Consider the following 20,907-nt stretch of genomic DNA (forward strand, 5'->3'; position numbering starts at 1 on the left):
AGTCTGAATATGTTTTCAGGTTAGCTAAGGAATAGGACTCGGGATGAATACACTCCAATGCACATAGTTAGGAACAGGATATTCACATCTGTCTCCTTGATGATGAGAAACATTTGATACAGAATCCAAATGTGTGATTCATTGGCCAGGCACTTTGGGGTCACCACAGGTGCTTGAGGGAAAGAAGACAAGAAAACACTCGAGATGAATGCATACTGTTATTGCCATAAGTTTTCTGCCTTTAACTCCTCCTGTCTGAAAACACTGTTCCAGTAAGTTGAGCTTGACCACCTGTCCCCTTGTCACTCAAAGGGCTGCTTCTGTGCCATGGATGCAGGCCCTTGGTTGGTCTACCTCTATCTTCAACCACCAACTAATCTTAACCTTGGAAGAAAAAATCAAGGGAATGATACTATTCCTCCCTAACTTAAAAATCTGCTCACTCCTGGGCCTTCCCAAGATGGATACAGTCCCCAGGGAGGAGCAGCCCCAGACCTCCTCACAGCATCATTAGCATGAAAGCACCAGAGTTACCAAACAGGTGAAAGAGCTTGAGGCTCATTGCTCCTCTCTCTAAAGATTCCCTGATGTGGCAAAATGGCTCCAAACTACCCATGGTCCTAACCTGAATCTGTACTTCTTTTCCTCCAGTATGGGATGGGAAATGGAGGGGTGAGCCCTGAGCTAACGCAAGAGGCCAACTGCAGAGTCAGGGGAAGCATCCTGGGCAGGCAACCGGCAGTCAGTCTAACCAAGGTCTCCCTAGGTCCCTGGAGTGATGGGAGAATAGAGAAACCACCTTTCTCTTTGGGACTAATAATAATTTGGTTAACCAAAACTTGTCTAAAGCAGAGAATCATAAAAATAAAAGTAGTGCATAATACCCTAGTATAACATAAACATGCTGCATTTCTGCTAACATTTATAGAGGGCCAAGGTATTTTCTTTGGACATAATAAAATTGACAAAAATTCTTCATCATCTTTCTTCAAGAGCCACTTTCATAATCCATCTGCGATTTTCAGCTTCCATTTCTTTAAAACAAAAGGAAAATGTAAGGACATTTATGAAGTAATCTGAGTGCAAAAACCTCCCATATTCCTTTATTTTTCCACATTTATAGTTGTCTCACCCACACCTAATTCAACAGCAATTTTTAGCAACTCACACTTATTTGAGTCTTTTCAAAGCATGCAATTTTGTTTTCATAGAAACAGCTCTCTTTTTTACTTAGTGTTCATTGGTTTATATAATATTTAATTAAATTACACAAATACATCAGTTAATCTAGTGAATTGGTTTAGTGGAGGTTGGTTAAGAGAGTTTCAACTGCTATTTTTTTCTCTGAAGGCAAGCTCTCAACGTTAAGAAGATTACCTGGAATTAACCTTTAAGACAAATCACATTTTAAATATCAAAGTCAACTATCATAGATTGAGAACTGTTTGTGCAAAAAATAAGAAAACAGTGTTTTGAGATACAAAAACAAAGGATAGAAGGTAAAACTTCTGGCACGACTGAGGGAGAAAGTCACCAAATCCTCTTCCTGAAAACAATTCAAAAACTGGACAATATCAGCAAAATAGCCATTCAGGACCCTGGAAATTTACCAAAGGCTTACAACAAACTCAGAAGAAGGTATTCATGAAAAACCATTGACTTTAAATAGGAACAGAAATTTGTAGTATATTTGTCTGGGGTTGCTCCCAAATTAAGTTAGCACAGTAGTTCTAACAGAACTACTTGGGACAGTCTGTGAATAACCAACAGCTTCATCGCCAGAAAAGGATGACTTGATTTGAAGCTAACAGTAAACAACTCATACCCACTGAATGAGAAGTAGCAATTTCAGTGATGAGCAAACAGGGAAGGTCAGCCATTACAACAGTCTGAGGTTACCGTCCTATTCGGGGCAAGCATCCGACCAGAAGACTAGCCAGAAATTGAATAGGAAAATATAATAAATGAGACACTCATAAAGACACCTGATAAGTTTTCCATATAGTGTTGGTTAACCTGGAGCTGGCATGCATGTGCAAAGGAAATCAGAGAAAGCCTCATGAAAAGTCAAAGCCAGGGCAGAGTTTAAAACTGCCTAAACTTTGAATGCACTCTTGAAACCACAGATCCATCAGCATTGGGTGGAAGCCTTACTGGCTGAAGGTGTATAAACACAACTTCCAGAAAATCACTGGGTGGCCACTAAGCTATGCAGACACAAGGACAAGCCCTAGGAAGCCAGATTTTAAAATTAAAAATAAGAAACAGGCCAGGCGTGCTGGCTCATGCCTGTAATCCTAGCACTTTGGGAGGCCGAGGCAGGTGGATCATCTAACGTCAAGAGTTCAAGACCAGCCTGGCCGACATGGTGAAACCCCATCCCTACTAAAATACAAAAAGTACCCAGGCGTGGTGGCACATGCCTGTAATCCTAGCTACTTGGGAGGCTGAGACGTGAGAATCGCTTGCACCAAAAGGCAGAGGTTGCAGTGATCCGAGATTGTGCTACTGCACTCCAGCCTGGATAACAGAGTGAGTCTCACTCTCAAATAAATAAATAAGAAATATATTTTGTTCAAGTGAGCAAAAACATCATCTGCCAAACACTACAAGGTAGACAGGTTTTATAGAAAGGTTACTAAACAAACAGAAACCCCAAGGAAGAAGAAAATCATAATTCTGATTCTGTAGCAAATCAGAATATTTGCTACAATATTTTACCTGAAATTTCTAGTTTTAACCAAAAAAAATGAGACATAAAAACAAATAGAAAACTATGCCCTACATCAGGAGAAAAGCAGGCAATAAAAATTGTCTCTAAGTGTCCCCAGATGTTGGATTTAGCAGATAAAAATTACAAACTATTGTTATAAGTATGTTCAAAGAATAAAAAGAAATTACATTTAAAGAATTAAAGAAAAACATAACAACAATTGCCTAAAAATAGGGAATCTCAAAAAATAGAAAATATAAACAAGAACCAAACAAAAATTCTGGAAGTAAAAAGATAATAACAAATAAAAAATTCACTAGAGGGCTAAACATCAGATTTTAAGTGAAAGAAGAAAGACTAAACGAACTTAAAGAAAAATCCACTGAAATGATTCAACTTGAGAGAGAGAATAAAGACTGAGGAAAAATTGACAAACCTCAGAGAAAATTGACAGGACATCATCAAGCACAGCAGCATAGATGTGATGAGAGTCCCTTTGGAAGGAAAACAAATAAAAAGGCAAAAAAGCACTTTTGATAAAATAATGTTCAAAACTTCCCAAATTCAACTTAAAACAACCTACAAATCCAAGAAGTTCAATGAACGTCAAATAGAATAAAAATAATGAGATTCATAGCTACATTACAGTCAAACTCAAAATTCAGAGACAAAATGTTGAAAGTAGCAATAAAAAAATAATTTTATATTTAAATTTCTGAAAAAATAAAACTATCCTTTGAAAGAAACAGGTAAAATAGAGATTAATGACTTATTTTTAAAAAAAGAAAAATAAACACTAAGAAAATTTATTACAACTAGATGTTCCCTACAAGAATTACCTTAGGTAGTTTTCAGACTGCGAAATACCAGATAATGAACTGAAATCCACAGGAAGAAATAAAGACTACCAGAAGTAGTAAATATCTGGGAAAATATAAAAGATGCTATAAATATTTTATATTTTTTCTCTTTTTTAAAAGATAGGCTATATAAAGTAATAAGCAGGTTACTATATTGATGTGATAAATATGACAATAATAGCACAAAGGAGAGGAAAGGAGTTATAGTGAAGCAATTTCCAAAATTTATTATATTTAGTATTAATCTAAAACAGATTACAATAAATTAAGAGGGATATTATAATCCTTAGAGCAACCATTAAGAAAATAATTCAAAAATTATAGAAAAGAAAAAGATCAATTAAATTGGTATGCTAAAAAATACGTATTAACCCAAAAGAAGGTAGTAAAGGAGGAATGAGGACAAAAAATGTGATATATACATAGAAAACTAATAGCAAAATGGCAGACATAAATCCAACCATACCAATAATGCCACTAAATGTGAATACACTAAACAACCACACTCCAAAGGTAGAGATTATCAGACAAGATAAATAAGTAAAATCAAACTCTTCTGTCTACAAGAAACACACTTTATATTCAAAGACACAGAAAGTTGAAAGTAAAAGGTTGGGAAAATAAATGCCATGCATAAAATAATCGTAAGAGAGCAACAGTGGATATATTTTTAAAAATAAAATAGAGTTACACAAAAAATATTATTAGAGACAACAAAAAATATTTTATAATGATAGAAGGGTCAATACATCAAAAAGACATAACAATTATAAGTGCATCCAAGGCTAACAAGAGAATCCTAAAATACATAAAGCAAAAACTAAGAGAATAGAGAAATAGATAATTTTAAAATAAGAATCTAAACTATCAATATCTCACTCTTAATCACTGATAAGGCAATTCAATAGTAAGTGAATATAAAGACAAATTAAACAATTTTATCAACTAATCTGACCTCAATGACATTTACAGGATACATCATTTAATGACAGCATAATATATACTCTTTTCAAGTATACCTGACACATTTCCCAACAAAAATTATATGCTGGATCATGAAACAAATTGTACTTTGGATGCAAAGTACAATTCTGAATACAACAGAATTAAAGTAGAAATCAAAAAAAGAAAGAAATGTGAGAAATCCCCAAATATTTGGAAATTAAACAACAGGCTTTTCTTTTTTTTAAATTAATATTGTTTTAAATTTTATTATTTTTAATCATACTAAGTTCTGAGATACATGTGCAGAACCTGCAGGTTTCTTACATAGGTATACAGGTGCCATGGTGGTTTGTTGCACCCATCAACCCCTCATCTACATGAGGTATTCTCCTAATGCTACCCCTCCCCTAGCCCCCCATCCTCTGACAGGCCCCAGTGTGTAATATTCCCCTCCCTGTGTCCGTGTGTTTTCAGTGCTCAACTACCACGCAAGAGTGAGAACATGCAGTGTTTGGTTTTCTGTTCCTGTGTAAGTTTGCTGAGAATGATGGTTTCCGGCTTCCTCCATGTCCCTCCCTCCATGTCCATTAACTCATCGTTTTTTTATGGCTGCATAGTATTCCATGGTGTGTATGTGCCACATTTTCTTTATTTAGTCTATCATTGATGGACATTTGGGTTGGTTCCAAGTCTTTGCTATTGTGAGTAGTGCTGCAATAAGCATACATGTGCATGTGTCTTTACAGTAGAATGATTTATAATCCTTTGGGTATATACCCAGTAATGGGATTGCCGGGTCAAATGGTATTTCTGGTTCTAGATCCTTGAAGAATTGTCACACTGTCTTCCACATTGGTTGAACTAATTTACACTCCCACCAACAGTGTAAAAGCGTTCCTATTTCTCCATATCCTCTCCAGCATCTGTTGTTTCCTGACCTTTTTTTTTTTTTTTTTTTTTTTTTTTTTTTTTTTTGAGATGGAGTCTCACTCTGTCACCCAGGCTGGAGTGCAGTGGCATGATCTTGGCTCACTGCAACCTCCACCTCCTGGGTTCAAGCAACTCTCCCCCCACCCCAGCCTCCTGAGTAGTTGGGACTACAGGTGCATGCCACCACGCCTGGCTAATTTTTCATACTTTTAGTAGAGATGGGTTTTCACCGTGTTAGCCAGGATGGTCTCAATCTTCTGACCTCATGATCCACCCACCTAGGCTTCCCAAAGTCCTGGGATTACAGGTGGGAGCCACCATGCCCAGCCTGTTTCCTGACTTTTTAATGGTCATCATTCTAACTGGTGTAAAATGGTATCTCATTGTGGTTTTGATTTGCATTTCTCTAATGACCACTGATGATGAGCTTTCTTTTCATATGTTTGTTGGCTGCATAAATGTCTTCTTTTGAGAAGTGTCTGTTCATATCCCTTGCCCACTTTTTGATGGTTTTTTTTTTTTTCTTGTAAGTTTATTTTTTTTTCTTGTAAGTTTTTTTCTTGTAAGTTTTTTGTTTTTTGTTTTTTGTTTTTTTCTTGTAAGTTTATTTAAGTTCCTTGTAGATTCTGGATATTAGCCCTTTGTCAGATGGATAAATTGCAAAACTTTTCTCCCATTCTGTAGGTTGCCTGTTCACTCTGATGGTAGTTCATTTTGCAGTGCAGAAGCTCTTTAGTTTAATTGGAGCCCATTTGTCAATTTTGGCTTTTGTTGCTGTTGCTTTGGGTGTTTTAGTCATGAAGTCTTTACCCATGCCTATGTACTGAATGGTATTGCCTAGGTTTTCTTCTAGGAATTTGATGGTTTTAGGTCTTACATTTAAGTCTTTGTCCATCTTGAGTTAATTTTTGTACGAGGTGTAAGGAAGAGGTCCAGTTTCATTTTTCTGTATATGGCTAGCCAGTTTTCCCAGCACCATTTATTAAATAGGGAATCCTTTCCCGATTGCTTGTTTTTGTCAGGTTTGTCAAAATCAGATGGTTGTAGATGTGTGGTGTTATTTCTGAGGCCTCTATTCTATTCCATTGGTCTATATATCTGTTTTGGTACCAGTGTCGTGTGTTTTGGTTACTGTAGTCTTGTAGTATAGTTTGAAGTCAGGTAGCGCGATGTCTTCAGCTTTGTTCTTTTTGCTTAGGATTGATTTGGCTATATGGGCTCTTTTTCAGTTCCATATGAAATGTAAAGTAGTTTTTTCTAATTCTGTGAAGGAAGTCAATGGTAGCTTGATGGAGATAGCATTGAATCTATAAATTACTGTGGGCAGTATGGCCATTTTCATGATATTGATTCTTCCTATCCATGAGCATGGAATGTTTTCTCATTTGTTTGTGTCCTCTCTGATTTCCTTGAGCAGTAGTTTGTAGTTCTCCTTGAAGAGGTCCTTCACACCCCCTGTAAGTTGGATTCCTAGGTATTTTATTCTCTTTGAAGCAATTGTGAATGGGAGTTCACTCATGATTTGGCTCTGTCTATTATTGCTGTATAGGAATGCTTGTGATTTTTGCACATTGATTTTGTTTCCCGAGACTTTGCTGAGGTGGCTTATCAGCTTAAGGAGATTTGGGACTGAAATGATGGGGTTTTCCAAATATACAATCATGTCATCTGCAAACAGAGATAATTTGACTTCCTCTCTTCCTACTTGAATACCATTTATTTCTTTCTCTTGCCTGATTGCCCTGGCCAGAACTTCCAATACTATGTTGAATAGGAGTGGTATCAGAGGACAACCTTGTCTTGTGCCAGTTTTCAAAGGGAGTGCTTCCAGCTTTTGCCCATTCAGTATGATATTGGTTGTAGGTTTGTCATAAATAGCTTGTATTATTTTGAGGTATGTTCCATCAATACCTAACTTAGTGAGAGTTTTTAGCATGAAGGGATGCTGAATTTTATCAAAGGCCTTTTCTGCATCTATTGAGATAATCATGTGGTTTTTGTCATTGGTTCTGTTTACGTGATGGATTACATTTATTGATTTGGGTATCACAACGTACTTTTCTTAATGAAATATATGGATCAAAGAAGAGATTAAAGTGGGAGATTAGAAAATATTTTGAACTGAAAATGAAAACACTATCCATCAAAATTTTGAGGATGCAGCTAAAACTACATTCTATATCAGAATACCTACATGGGAAAAGAAAAAGTTATCAAATCAGTAACATAAATTTCTACCTTATAAAATTAGAAGAAGAACAAACTTAAACCAAAGCAAGCAGAAGAAAGGAAATAATAAAGATTAGAATGAAAAATCCATGAAATAGAAAACAGAAAAACAATAAACCAAAACTGATTCTTTAAAATGATCAATAAAATTGGGCAAACTCTCAGCTAGAATAAACAAGAAAAAAAGAGAGATGGACACAAGTTACCAAAATAAATGAAAGATATAATATCATTATTAACTCTAGGGAAAGTAAAAGGAGTATAAGGCAATATTATAAACAACTTTTTGCAAACAAATTGGACAATTTAGATGAAATGACCAGATTCTTGGAGAGGCACAAATTACCAAAACTTAGAAAGAAATGGAAAATCCAACTAGACCTATACCAAGTGAAGAAATTGAAGTAGTAATTTTAAATCTTACCACAAAGAAAACCCCAGATGGTTTCACTGGTGAGTTCTATTAAATGTTAAGGAACAAATTATATCAATCCTTCACAAGTTATTTCAGGAAATAACAGAGGAGGAAACATGTCAGTTCATTCATCATATAAATACTTCTGTGATACCAAAGCAAGACAAAAACGTCACAAGAAAATTATAGATCAATATCCCTCAGGAACATAGACAGAAAAAATTTTAACAAAATTTTATAAATCCAAGTCCAGTAGCATATAAAAGTATTATACACCATGGCCAAGTGGGATTTATATATGGAATGCAAGATTGGTTTAATATCCAAAACACAATTAATGCAATATATTATTAAAATAAAAACAAAATATAATCAGCTCAAGTGCAGAAAAAAAATTTGACAAAATCCAACACCCATTCATAATTTATCTTTAATTTTTCAAAACTCCCAAAAAATTCAACATAGAACGAAACTTCCTCAAACTGAGAAAGTACATCATGGAAAAACCTATAGTCAATACGCTTAACACTAAAGACAGAATGCTTCCCCCAAAGACTGGGAACAAGGCAAGCATGTCCACCCTTGCCACTGCTATACAACATTGCACTAGAGGTTCTAGCCAGTGAAATGTGGAAAATAAAGGGAGAAAGGGAGGAAGAAATGGAGGGAGGAAGGGAAGGAGGAAAGTGTGAATCAGGTTCACTAACAACCAGTCCCAAGAAAGGACTCCCACTGCATGGAAGCAGCAAAAATCATCACTATGCCAATCACCAAAAATAGGTCCAAACACTTATGCCCACTTCACCCTGGCCTGAAGTGTTACCAATGCCTGAATCCAGTGACGCAGAACACACTGTCACTCAACGAGTTGTAAGAAGTGGATTTATAAGTTACAGAGAGGTAGCATGGGACAAACCAAGGATAGGATCCATGGTGAGTCAGTCCTTCAAGACTCACGAAAGCTGCCTGAGATGGACGGAGTCTTGACTGTGCATGCTCCACCTGGACCACAGCTGAGGGACCCTGAAAGGCAGCCAGCCCTGGGTTATATACCTCAGGGGCCATGTGACACACTGGGAAAAGCTTGCTCAACACTTTTACTCATTAGGGAAATGGAAATTGAAAACACAACTAAATACCACTACACATCTGCTAGAATTCCTACACTCAAAAACAGAAACAATACCAAGTGTTGTTGAAGATGTAGAAAGACTAGAACTCACATATGTTGTTGGTGGAGATGTGAATTGGTACAGCCTGTTTGAAAATCAGTTTGCCTGTTTCTTAAAATGTTAAAAATAAACTTACCAAGTGACTCAGCAACTTCAGTCCTAGGAACCTACTCAAGAGAAATGAAAACACATTTTCACACAAAGGCTTGTACGCAAATGTTTATTACCAAACTATCAATTCATCCTACAACGTGGATAAACTTTAAAATCATTGTGAGATTTGTACTAAGTGAGAGAAGCCCAACACAAAAGGCAATATATGTTTCCATTTATACTAAATGTCCAGAAAAGACAAATTTATAGAGATAAACACACCAGATAACTGATTGCCTGAGGCTGGAGTGGGGAGGAGGAACTGACTGCGACCTGACTGCAAACTGACAGAAAGGAATATTTTAGGCTGAACATGTTCTAAAATTGGTCTATGTTGATGGTTTCACAAACTCTATAAATTTACTAAAAAGCACTGAATTTAAACTTTTAACAGGTGATTTTTGTAGTATGCAAATTATACCTTAATAAACTGCTTCAAAAATAAGACATTATTCTATTCTTAAGATGTCTCCCCAACTAATGGTAAGTGAGAAAAGGAAAGGCAATAGCAAGACCACTGTAAACTCCACAGCAGTGATATAACAAGGTCATCTGCGAACACAAGGGATGGGGGTCAGGAAGCAAGAAGAGGTAAATTAGAAAGGCTTTACCAGCCGGGCGCAGTGGCTCACGCCTGTAATCCCAGAACTTTGGCAGGCCAAGGCGGGCGGATCACGAGGTCAGGAGATCGAGACCATCCTGGCTAACACAGTGAAACCCCGTCTCTACTAAAAATACAAAAAGAAAAAAATTAGCCAGGCATGGTGGCGAGCGTCTGTAGTCGCAGCTACTCGGGAGGCTGAGGCAGGAGAATGGCGTGAACCTGGGAGGCGGAGCTTGCAGTGAGCTGGATCGCGCCACTGCACTCCAGCCTGGGTGAAAGAGCGAGACTCCTTCTCAAAAGAAAGAAAAAAAAAGAAAGGCTTTATCAAAAAAAAACCACAGTGTTTGAACTGATACTTAAGCTGGTTCTTAAGCTGGGTGCGGTGGTGCATGACTGTCCTACCAGCTACTTGGGAGGCTGAGGCAGGAGGATTGCTTGAGCCCAGGAGTTTGAGGCCAGCCTGGGCAACATAGCAAGACCTCATCTCTTAAATAAATAAATTACATCAAGCTAGAGTAGGGTTTATCCCAGAGGTAATGGGACCTCATTAATAGACTGAAAGGGAAAGAATAATATACAATTGTCTCAGTCGATGCAGGAAAAGAATTTGATAATGTTCAGCAATTCTTTATGGAAAAATAAATAGAAAATCAGAAAGAGAAGAGAAGAGAATTAGGAATAGAAGGAAATAGATTTTTTTCTAAGATTGGACAAAGTAAAAACCACAAGTATGTGCACTATCTCCATATTGTTTAGCATAGTATTGGAAATCTTAAAAAATAGTTCTGGAAGCTAAGGGAGGACAAGAAGAGATGCTATGATTTTTAAAAAAGAGATAGGAGACTATTTGTGGATGATACAATCACCAATGCAGAAATGCAACAAACGATTAGAACTAATACAGTTAAGCAAAGTTGTTGGATACAAGATCAACTTACAAAAGCCAAAAATCATTCCTTTCAAACTCAGTAACCAACTAGAAAATTTAATAAAAATAATACTACCTTCACAACAGCAATAGAAAAGCTTAAAGTGTCTGGAGAGTTTAACTAACAATTTACGATGGAGAAATTTTTTTTAAGTTTAATAAAGTACAAAGAAAATAGAGGCACAGAATGAAGTTGCATCCCATGGTCTTGAATAGAATTACATTGTAGGCACATAAATTCTTCACCAGATGAGCTACAAATTACATGTATTTACAATTATTGTATTGCAGAGGCAATCACGATGAAAATTCCACCTGATCTTTTAGGCACTTAATGATCTTGACTATCTCTATGAACAAATAGAGGTCCACCAAAAAGTCAACTTCCATAAAGGAAAAAAGACTGGGAATTTACAGTTTAATTATAAAATACAGTTTTATAAATACAGTTTAATTTTAGAGCAAAAGCAAACGAATAGAAATAGAGCAAAATATTTCAGGTATATATATATGATTCAATAAAGGTGGTACCATAAATTAGGGGGGAAAGGATAGATTGTTTAGGAGAAGGTATTAGAAAAATAACTCATTATATTTAGAAATAAAACTGGGACTCTATCTAACACCATATGCAAAGGTGGATTCCATATGGATAAGTACCTAAAGGAAAGATACAATTATGAATTACAATTATAAATCATAAATTTAATAGATGAAAATGTAGTAGAGTATCTTGGTCACCTAAAGATAGATAAGGCCTTCTTAAATAAAACCCCAAGTACACAAACTGCAAGGCAAAAAATCTCCATATATTTGATTATTTAAAAAGTAATGCTTTCCAATCAATAAAAAATACTGTGCATACAGTTAACAGATAACAGATCAAGAGAAAAAAATTCACTGTTCAAAACGAATCAGGGTCTAATATATAAAATATATGGGGGACATTTGCAAAGAAAAAGATAGCAATTCTAGCAGAAGAATGGACAAAAATATGAATAGGAGATGTATACAAAAGAGAACTTAAAACACTGCCACAAACTCAGTCATCAAAGAATATAAATTAAAACAATATTGAAATATCATTTTAACTCAGTTAAGACTGGCAAAAATTAGAAATCTGGATAGATTCTCACAAAGGTCCATAATTCATTGCAGTGGCCGGAAGTTAGAGCAGCTTGGGAGTCCATTACTTCCCAACTGAATAAGTAAAAGGAAGGGAAGCATTCCATGAAGTAAAATGTAGCATTAGCAGTGACAGATTGAATGTAACATAGCAATATACATGGATCTTTTAAAAATGGGCTTAGTGAAAAAAGGAACAGAAGAGATTTATTCCCAAGTACCATTCACATAAACTTAAAGTACAAGCACATAAAACAAACAGCAATACAAGGAATAGAGAGTTTAACAACAGACAAAAGGATGTATTGTAAAACCCTAGAATGGTTTCCTATAGAGAGGGAATAGAAATAGAAAATTTAAATTAAACAGAATAAAATAAGTTAAATAAGTAAATGAATGAATAAATGAGAGAGAAAGAGAGAGAGAGAATGTCTTCAAATAATCTAATTATTCCCTACTTTCCCTTCCCATTAAGTGACCCCAGGGTCCACTGACGATTTCCAGGAAATTTTTAAAAATATTTCAAGTTATTAAATTATGGATTTTGTGTCTGTGATGAGCAAGGTGTCACTAAATAACAAAATATACACCCTTACTTGAAACTCAATTTCAGCTCCATGAGAAATGGAATAATGTGAGTGCCTATGCTCTTCAATGTAATGTGGAGAACACTTTGAGTTAGCTCTTATGAACTCTACAAACTTTGCAAGAAAATTAAAATGAAACCAACACTTTCTTTCTCATAAGTTCGTTATCCTGGGTTATTTTTTTCCAACTATTTTTATTCCTATACATACTTTCAAACTCTAGACCTAGATTTTTTTTATAACTTGACTGCAAGTCAGAGAGATACACACATACTCCTACAGTGAGCCTCCCTTGGAATATGCAAAAAGATTAAACAGATTGTGAAATAAAAAACCCATGTGTGCCAAAGACGTGGGTGTATTCACTTCTTAATTCTGCATAACCAACACAATTTTGTATAAGACACAATTTCAGTGGGGGAAAACTACAAATGAGAACTTTAAGATACTCAGTAAATCCTCATTCATTTACTAATAAGTGAGTATTTCTTATGTTTTCTGTTGCCTAGAAGAGGATGATTTCAACTTTCTTTGTAGTGTGTGTTGGTAAAGAAGAGAATATAGTCTAACCATATATGTTAGAAGCTTTGTGACCAAAAGTGGACATCCAGACAGCACAAGGTCAAAGGCAAAGTTCAGGCCAGCCCACTCTAATAAGAGTTCCCCAAAAGCCAAGGTTGCAGTCTTGAAGTCTCTGATCAGCTCTTCCCACTTGTGCCCCGCCTGGATCTGGCACCTTCTCTGTCCACTTCCACAGGCATCCCTGTGGAAAACTACTACCACCAGATAGCTGCCCACCCACACAGGTCCCCAAACTGTGGACAAGTCTCTGTTGATTTCCTTACAAGCCTACCAGCCTCTTGGTAGCATTAATCTGCAACTGTTGATAATTCACCTATGGCAAAGAAAAAGTGTACTCCTTGGTGAGTTCTGATAACTTATTAAGAGTGTTCTAAAATGCAAAGTAGCCAGGCAAATATTTAAGAAGCATACTCATATATAAGCAGATTAAGAACATCCATTAGAATTCAGAAAGTAAAGTAAATGTATGCATGTCAACTGAGTCCCAGGTAATCATTAAACGAAGCCAGGTAGCTCTTTACCACCTACTATAAATGCTTGCATTTTCAGAGCATTGACCAAGGCGGGCCCTTCCCACAGCCCTCTACTGTAGGTTACTTATTTCACTGCATGGGCACTGAGGGTGGCTAAACTAACCAGCCTGCTGGGTAGAGAGCCTTCTCCAAGTCTCCTTCACAGACATTCTCTGCAGTCTTATATTTGCCAGCTTCATAGAGAATTCTCGTGTGGTTGAAGCTCTCGGGAGTTTCCTTGGACCTCAGGAAAGCTGCCAGCTCAAAAAGAATAAAGGTTGAATACGCAACCTAGATGCATGTTTTATTTAAATTCCAGTGTTCTGCTCAAAGGCCTTCTGGTTCCCCTGGGCTCACTAGGGAAAATCTAAACAAATCCATGGGCAGCCATGCCCTGGGCCACTTCATCCATGTTACTACCCACTTCACAGCTTCCACAACAAGCCTTTGGGGACAAGACGAGCTTACAAAGAAATTTTTAAAAACAGATTTTTTGTATTTCTCAGACATCATTGCAATTCTCATTTCAAATATTTTCTAAGAAGACTAATTTCCTTCATTTGGTAATTATAAAGAGCCTGACCCCTTAAGTTTACAGAACTCCCAGGAGGAAGACATGCTTGGAGACAAACAAGGTGGGGCCTATCTGCCCCACCACTAGACTCCTCCCCTGCTGTCATGAAGACCACTGGCCTTTCAACCCAGGCCCTCATTCACCTGCCTCTCTTGGAATAACATTGCACTTGGATAGTTTCATTATTTCGAAAAGCATATATGGACATAATGCAAAATTGCAGAAAGAAAAGTCGCTGATACTTATCATCTAGCAATAACCATTATTGATATTAATGTTAATAATGATTGATATAATAAATACCATTAATATATTTTGTATTTCATTCCATATGCATATGCACATTTTCATATACTGCATTTTATAGAAAACCTACTGTGTTTTGTGTCATGCTTCATTTTGTCAATATTATTTTCTAAGCATTGTTCATATTATTCAATATTCTTCAGAATCACAGGTTTTAATAGCCATGAAAAATTTATTCTATGGCTATACTATAATATTTAACCTTATTTCATTACTCAAATGATATGTGAGGTACAGATTTAAATAAATAAATAAGAATCACTCACACTGCCAAAACCCAGTTAACATATTGATGTTGGCCTCTCTAGATTTTTAAGGGCATACAAATACAAATAAACAGAAATGAATGTGATTTCTACTATATATCTTATTTTGTCTCTGATTTTTAATTAAAAAATAATATATACCAAATATTTTTCACTCCTAATGAGTAGTTCTGTGTTACTTTAATTGATTATTGTATTTCATTGAATGGATTTACCATGATTTTCTCATTTAGAAATTTAGGTTGTTTCAATTACTAGACATTACTAACAATGCTTCATCTTTATGCATAGATCTTTATATACTTGCCCAATTAGTTCATTAGTAAAAATTCCTAGAAGTACGATTATTAAAGAATATGGTATGTTAAGGTTTTTGACTTATACTCACAAATATCCTTTCAAAACTTACTCTCAGACCCACCATCAACAATGTTTAAGAGTATTAATATCCATACACCTTATCATTGCTTTCAAATTTTTCCAATTTGATAGCCTAAATAAAGTATTTCACTACTTGAATTTGTGTTTGTTTGATTACCACAAAGACTGACTTTTTCCATACCTTTCTTATTATTAAAATTATGCAATTTGTTTTAGGTTGTTCATCTTTTCTTGTTGACTTGTAGGTGTCTCTTTTACTAAAGATATTAATATCCTGTATCATATATGTTATAAGTATTTTCTCCAAACTGTCATTTGTTCTCTAATCTTTTATGGGTTTCCTTATGTTTCCATAATAAAAAAATAAGTGTAATGGCTTTTGGGTTCTGGAAACAGGGCAGACTGAGCTAACACAATATTCCCCTACTGCCAACCAATACCACCAAATAAAAATTACAGATCAAAACAAAAATTAAATACATAGTTTTTATTAAAATAAAGAAATGAAAAATTCTTTGCTGCCAAAAACAAAGAGGCAGGATAAAGCCATATGCCAATGTTGTGACACTCCAGAGTCATATCAGACTGAACAGAAGTCCTAAGGAGTTTGAGTCTTAATAGATGCAGAGGAAAGGGAAATATGACTTTGGGTCCACAGAAGATGAGAATCAAAAACAAAAATTACAGACTAAAACCAGGCCATGGAAACGCTAACATCTCTGTAAAAGAGAAGACTAGGGAAAAAATCCACACTCACTGGCTCAGAAAAACATTAAGATGGCTTGTTTCTTTCTGGAACTCTGAGTAGAATTTGTTAAAGTCTCCCACAAAAAATCAAAGACCAACACCTTATACCACACAGGGATGTGGCATCCAAAATTATGCAGCAGAAATCCCCAAGTACAGAAATAAACAACAACAAATTTTGTTTTAATTCTAAGTTAGAAAAAGAATCTCTAGGACACCTGGCTAAATCAAATGAAAGCCCACGCTCTAGGAACTCTTTCACAGCTCAGCATTCGTGCGACTCCCGAAGGAGAAAAGAAAAAAATAAGAAAAAGTTCTGCTGAAAATGAGCTCAAAATCCAAAATTACAAACCACACTCACAGTGACCCAGTGTAGAGAATAAACAGGCTATAATATAATTTGTGATAAATAACAGTCTTAAAAAACTCAAATGATAATCTTCAAAATGATAACATATATACATAAGAAGAATTCAAGTCATAGGAAAGAACAGAGAACTATGATAAAAGAATTGGCAAGTGAACTTTTAGAAATTAAAAGATTTTTGATTAGTCATTACAACTAAAATTTCACTGCACAAGGTAAGTAACAAATTAAACTTAACTAAAAAGTTAATTGAAGAAGAGAGATGAGATAATTAACTAAGAGGTCGAAAATGTCAAATAGGACTTTTAAGAAACAGAGAAGCAAACAATATTCCAAGAGAGAATAGATGAGACACTACAAGAATTAATGAAAGCTATGACTTCTGATTTGAAGAATAATGAGCTCTGAAAATCACACACTTTTAAAATCTTACCCCTAGGCACATACAATAAAATCCTAGAACATCAAAGTCAAAAAGAAGGCCGGGCGCGGTGGCTCAAGCCTGTAATCCCAGCACTTTGGGAGGCCGAGACGGGCGGATCACGAGGTCAGGAGATCGAGACCATCCTGGCTAACACGGTGAAACCCCGTCTCTACTAAAAAATACAAAAAAAACTAGCTGGGCGAGGTGGCGGGCGCCTGTAGTCCCAGCTACTCGGGAGGCTGAGGCAGGAGAATGGCGTAAACCCGGGAGGCGGAGCTTGCAGTGAGCCGAGATCGCGCCACTGCACTCCAGCCTGGGTGACAGAGCCAGACTCTGTCTCTCAAAAAAAAAAAAAAAAAAACAAAGTCAAAAAGAAACACCATAAAAGGAATCTGAGAAAAAAACAGATGATCTACAAGAACAATAATTAAACTGACAGCAGACTCTTACCAGTGACACAGAAGCCAGAACACAATAAATTAATATCTTTAAAGGACTAAGAGAAAGTAAATAATTGTCCTAATATTCTATATATCGCTAATACTTGACCCAAGGAGCATGCGGAAATAGTCATTTTCAAACGAAGTGTGAGGAAGTGAAGACTCATAACAGAAACATCTACTAAGAAAATAATGCATTAAAAAAAAAACTGAACCCTAAAGGCAGGAATGGGATATAGAAAACAGGGGTAGGCAAGGAAAATGGTCACTGTGTGAGGAAAGTTATGTAAGCATTGAATGAGAAGATAAAATTAATAACAACAATAATGACTTGTAAAGGATTTAAAACTAATAGAAATAAAGTAGTGTAAAAGAGAAACATGGGCCAGACATGGTGACTCATGCCTGTAATCCCAGGACTTTGAGAGCCTGGGAGGATCACTTGAGACCAGGTGTTTGAGACCAGCCTGGGCAATGTAGCAAAACAGCTATCTCTACAAAATATAAAAATAAAAAAAAAAAATTAGGCCAGGTGCAGTGACTCAGGCCTGTAATCCCAGCACTTTGGGAGACCGAGGCGAGATCACATGAGCCCAGGAGTTCGAGATCAGCCTAGATAACACGGTGAAACCTCGTCTCTACAAAAACTAAGAAAATTAGCTGGGCATGGTGGCACATGCCTGTAGTCCCAGCTACTCATGAGGCTGAGGTGAGAAGATCACTTGAGCCAGGAAGGTGGAGGCTTCAGTGAGCTGTGATCATACCACTGTACTCCAGCCTGGGTGACAGAGTGAGACCCTGTATCTAAATAAATAAATAAAATAAATAAATAAATTAGCCAAGGGTGGTAGCATACGTCTGTAGCTCTAGCTACTCAGGAGGCTAAGGTGGGAGGATCACTTGAGCTAAGGAGTTTGAGGCTACATACAGTGAGCTGTGATCGCACCACTGCACTCCAGCCTGGGTGACAGAGTGAGACCCTGACTCTTAAAACAAAATGATTATGGGAAAAGGAGAAATCTATATAATGGTATTAAAATGTTCTAAAATCCTTAATTTGTTCAGAATATAGTTGTTGTTGTTGTTCCTATTTCAATCAACTATGCATGTTAAAAAATAAACTGTAACCCATAAAATAATAGGAGCAGAATGAATACATTTTGAAAACAGCAGAGGCTAAAAAAGGCAATAAATAACATTGTATTAATTTAAAAGAAAGTAGGAAAGAAGAGAACAGAAAAAAGGTATAGTATATAGAAAACATAAAATAATATGGTAGAGTGCGCCCAACAGCGGACTCCAAGACCAGCGGATCTCGGCAAACCCTCTCTCTCGACCACCCACCTACCACTCTCGGAACCATGGCGGCAGTGGCGGCAGCCTCGGCTGAACTGCTCATCATCGGCTGGTACATCTTCCGTGTGCTGCTGCAGGTGTTCCTGGAATGCTGCATTTACTGGGTAGGATTCGCTTTTCGAAATCCTCCAGGGACACAGCCCATTGCGAGAAGTGAGGTGTTCAGGTACTCCCTGCAGAAGCTGGCATACACGGTGTCGCGGACCGGGCGGCAGGTGTTGGGGGAGCGCAGGCAGCGAGCCCCCAACTGAGGCCCCAGCTCCCAGCCCTGGGCGGCCGTATCATCAGGTGCTCCTGTGCATCTCAGCCAGCACGGGAGCCAGTGCCGCACAGGAATGGGGGGTCCCCTGTGCTCCCTCGCCAGAGGAGCACTTGGCAAGGTCAGTGAGGGGCCAGTAGACCCCTGGAGAAGCAGTACCGACAATGACGAAGATACCAGATCCCTTCCCAACCCCTTTGCACCAGTCCCACCAAGGGGCAGGGTCGGGAGAGGAGGGGGGATAGGGGGAGCAGACCCCTGAGATTTGGGCATAGGCACCGCATTCTGATCTGGACAAAGTTGGGACAGCGCCATCCCAGCCCCGAAGCCAGGGCCATGCCAGCAGGCCCCACCATGGAGATCCAAACACCACACCAGCCAGCAGAATGGACGCTCTGACATCGCCAGCCGAAGCCCTGAATCTTGGTGCAGCACCAACCGCGTGCCTGTGTGGCGGGACTGGAGGGCACAGTTGAGGAAGGAGGGTGGTTAAGAAATACAGTGGGGCCCTCTTGCTGTCCCTTGCCTAGGGCACTTGCATTCCAGCCTTGCTGCATTTGCTCCCTCGATTCCCCTTTCCTCCTCACTGCCTCCCAAGCCCACCCTACTCCAAAATAATGTGTCACTTGATTTGGAACTATTCAAGCAGTAAAAGGAAATGAATCCCACCTTTACTAAAACACTTTCTCTGAATCCCCCTTGCCCCTCACTGATCTTGCTTTTCCCTGGTCTCACGCAGTTGTGGTCAATATTGTGGTAATCGCTAATTGTACTGATTGTTTAAGTGTGCATTAGTTGTGTCTCCCCAGCTAGATTGTAAGCTCCTGGAAGACAGGGACCACCTCTACAAAAAATAAAAAAAAGTACCTCCCCTGTCTCGCACAGTGTCCCAGGACCCTGCGGGGCAGTGGAGGCGCACCAAAAATAATAATAATAATAATAATAATATGGTAGATATAAATCCTAATATATTCATAATTATACAAATTAATTGGATTTACTGTATTCATTTTTTAAAAAAAGAAATTTTTTGACTGGATATTTATAAATCTGGCTATATTCTATTTACCAGAGACCTATCTGAATTATAACAACATATAAAGTTTAGAAGTATATGGATGGAAAAATATGTGCTGGGCATAGCCAACTAAAGGGTACAGGGAGGCTGGTATAGCAACATGAATATTAGAAAAGGAAGACTAAACAAAAAATACAAAAATAGAAGTAGAGATAATTATCTATATCTATCTTAGTCCATTTGGCCTGCTATAAAAAATACCTTAGACTGGGCAATTTATAAATAGCAGAAATTTATTGCTCACAGTTCTGGAGGCTGCAGAGTCCAAAATCAAGGTGCCAGCATATTTGGTGTCTAGTGAGGGCCTGTTCCTGATAGATGGTTCCTTCTATGTGTCCTCACATAGCAGAAGAGCAAAGGGGCTCCCTCAAGCCTCTTTTAAAAGGGCACGATCTCATTCATGAAAATAGGGCCGTGATGACCTCCCAAGGGCTCCACATCATAATACCAATACAGTAAAGATCTGATTTCAACATGCAAATTTTGGAGACTCACAAACATTCAGACTATAGTAATATCTATATAGATGTCAAAAACAGAACCATATTTATAGGTATATACTCATTATATAGGGATAAAAGGAGCAATTTGCCAGACACTGTTGTGCCAGTGTGTTATTATTATTATTTGCAAATTGCTCCTTTTATCCCTATATAATGAGTGTATATGTATAATCTATAGTCTGAATGTTTGTGACTCTCCATATCATTATGAGAATTAAGTGATTTAATACACGTAAAAAGGCATGCCAGACACTGTTGTAAGTGCCTTTTTATATATATTAAATCACTTAATTCTCACAATGATATTCAGGGTGCAGCCCATTTCACAGATGAGAATCCTGAATTACAGAGAGTAAGTGACTTTCCCAAGGTTCAACGTTTGTAAATGGCATAGCCACAATGCAGACCCAGCCAGTCTGGCTTCACTGTATAAACTCTGCAGTTTTTTCTA

The 20,907-nt window shown here is 37.3% G+C and overlaps 1 protein-coding gene and 1 long non-coding RNA gene across 6 annotated transcripts in view; one reads left to right on the plus strand and one right to left on the minus strand.

Annotated features, from left to right (window-relative positions):
• LOC123571918 (uncharacterized) overlaps positions 1-20,907 on the minus strand; it is a 798,252-nt gene that overhangs the window by 603,734 nt on the left and 173,611 nt on the right. The window lies entirely within an intron of this gene.
• On the plus strand, positions 18,539-19,800 carry LOC102139832 (neuronatin). Of its 2 annotated transcripts, XM_005545499.5 has the most exons (2): positions 18,539-18,693; positions 18,775-19,800. In XM_005545499.5, the coding sequence occupies exons 1-2, from the start codon at positions 18,622-18,624 to the stop codon at positions 18,865-18,867; spliced, it is 165 nt and encodes a 54-aa protein (XP_005545556.1). In that variant the 5' UTR covers positions 18,539-18,621; the 3' UTR covers positions 18,868-19,800. The 2 variants fall into 2 exon arrangements, with proteins under 2 accessions (XP_005545556.1, XP_005545555.1); XM_005545498.5 differs by having other exon boundaries at positions 18,539-19,800.

The sequence above is a fragment of the Macaca fascicularis genome, chromosome 2, assembly GCF_037993035.2.
Source record: "Macaca fascicularis isolate 582-1 chromosome 2, T2T-MFA8v1.1".
NCBI classification, from domain to species: domain Eukaryota; kingdom Metazoa; phylum Chordata; class Mammalia; order Primates; family Cercopithecidae; genus Macaca; species Macaca fascicularis.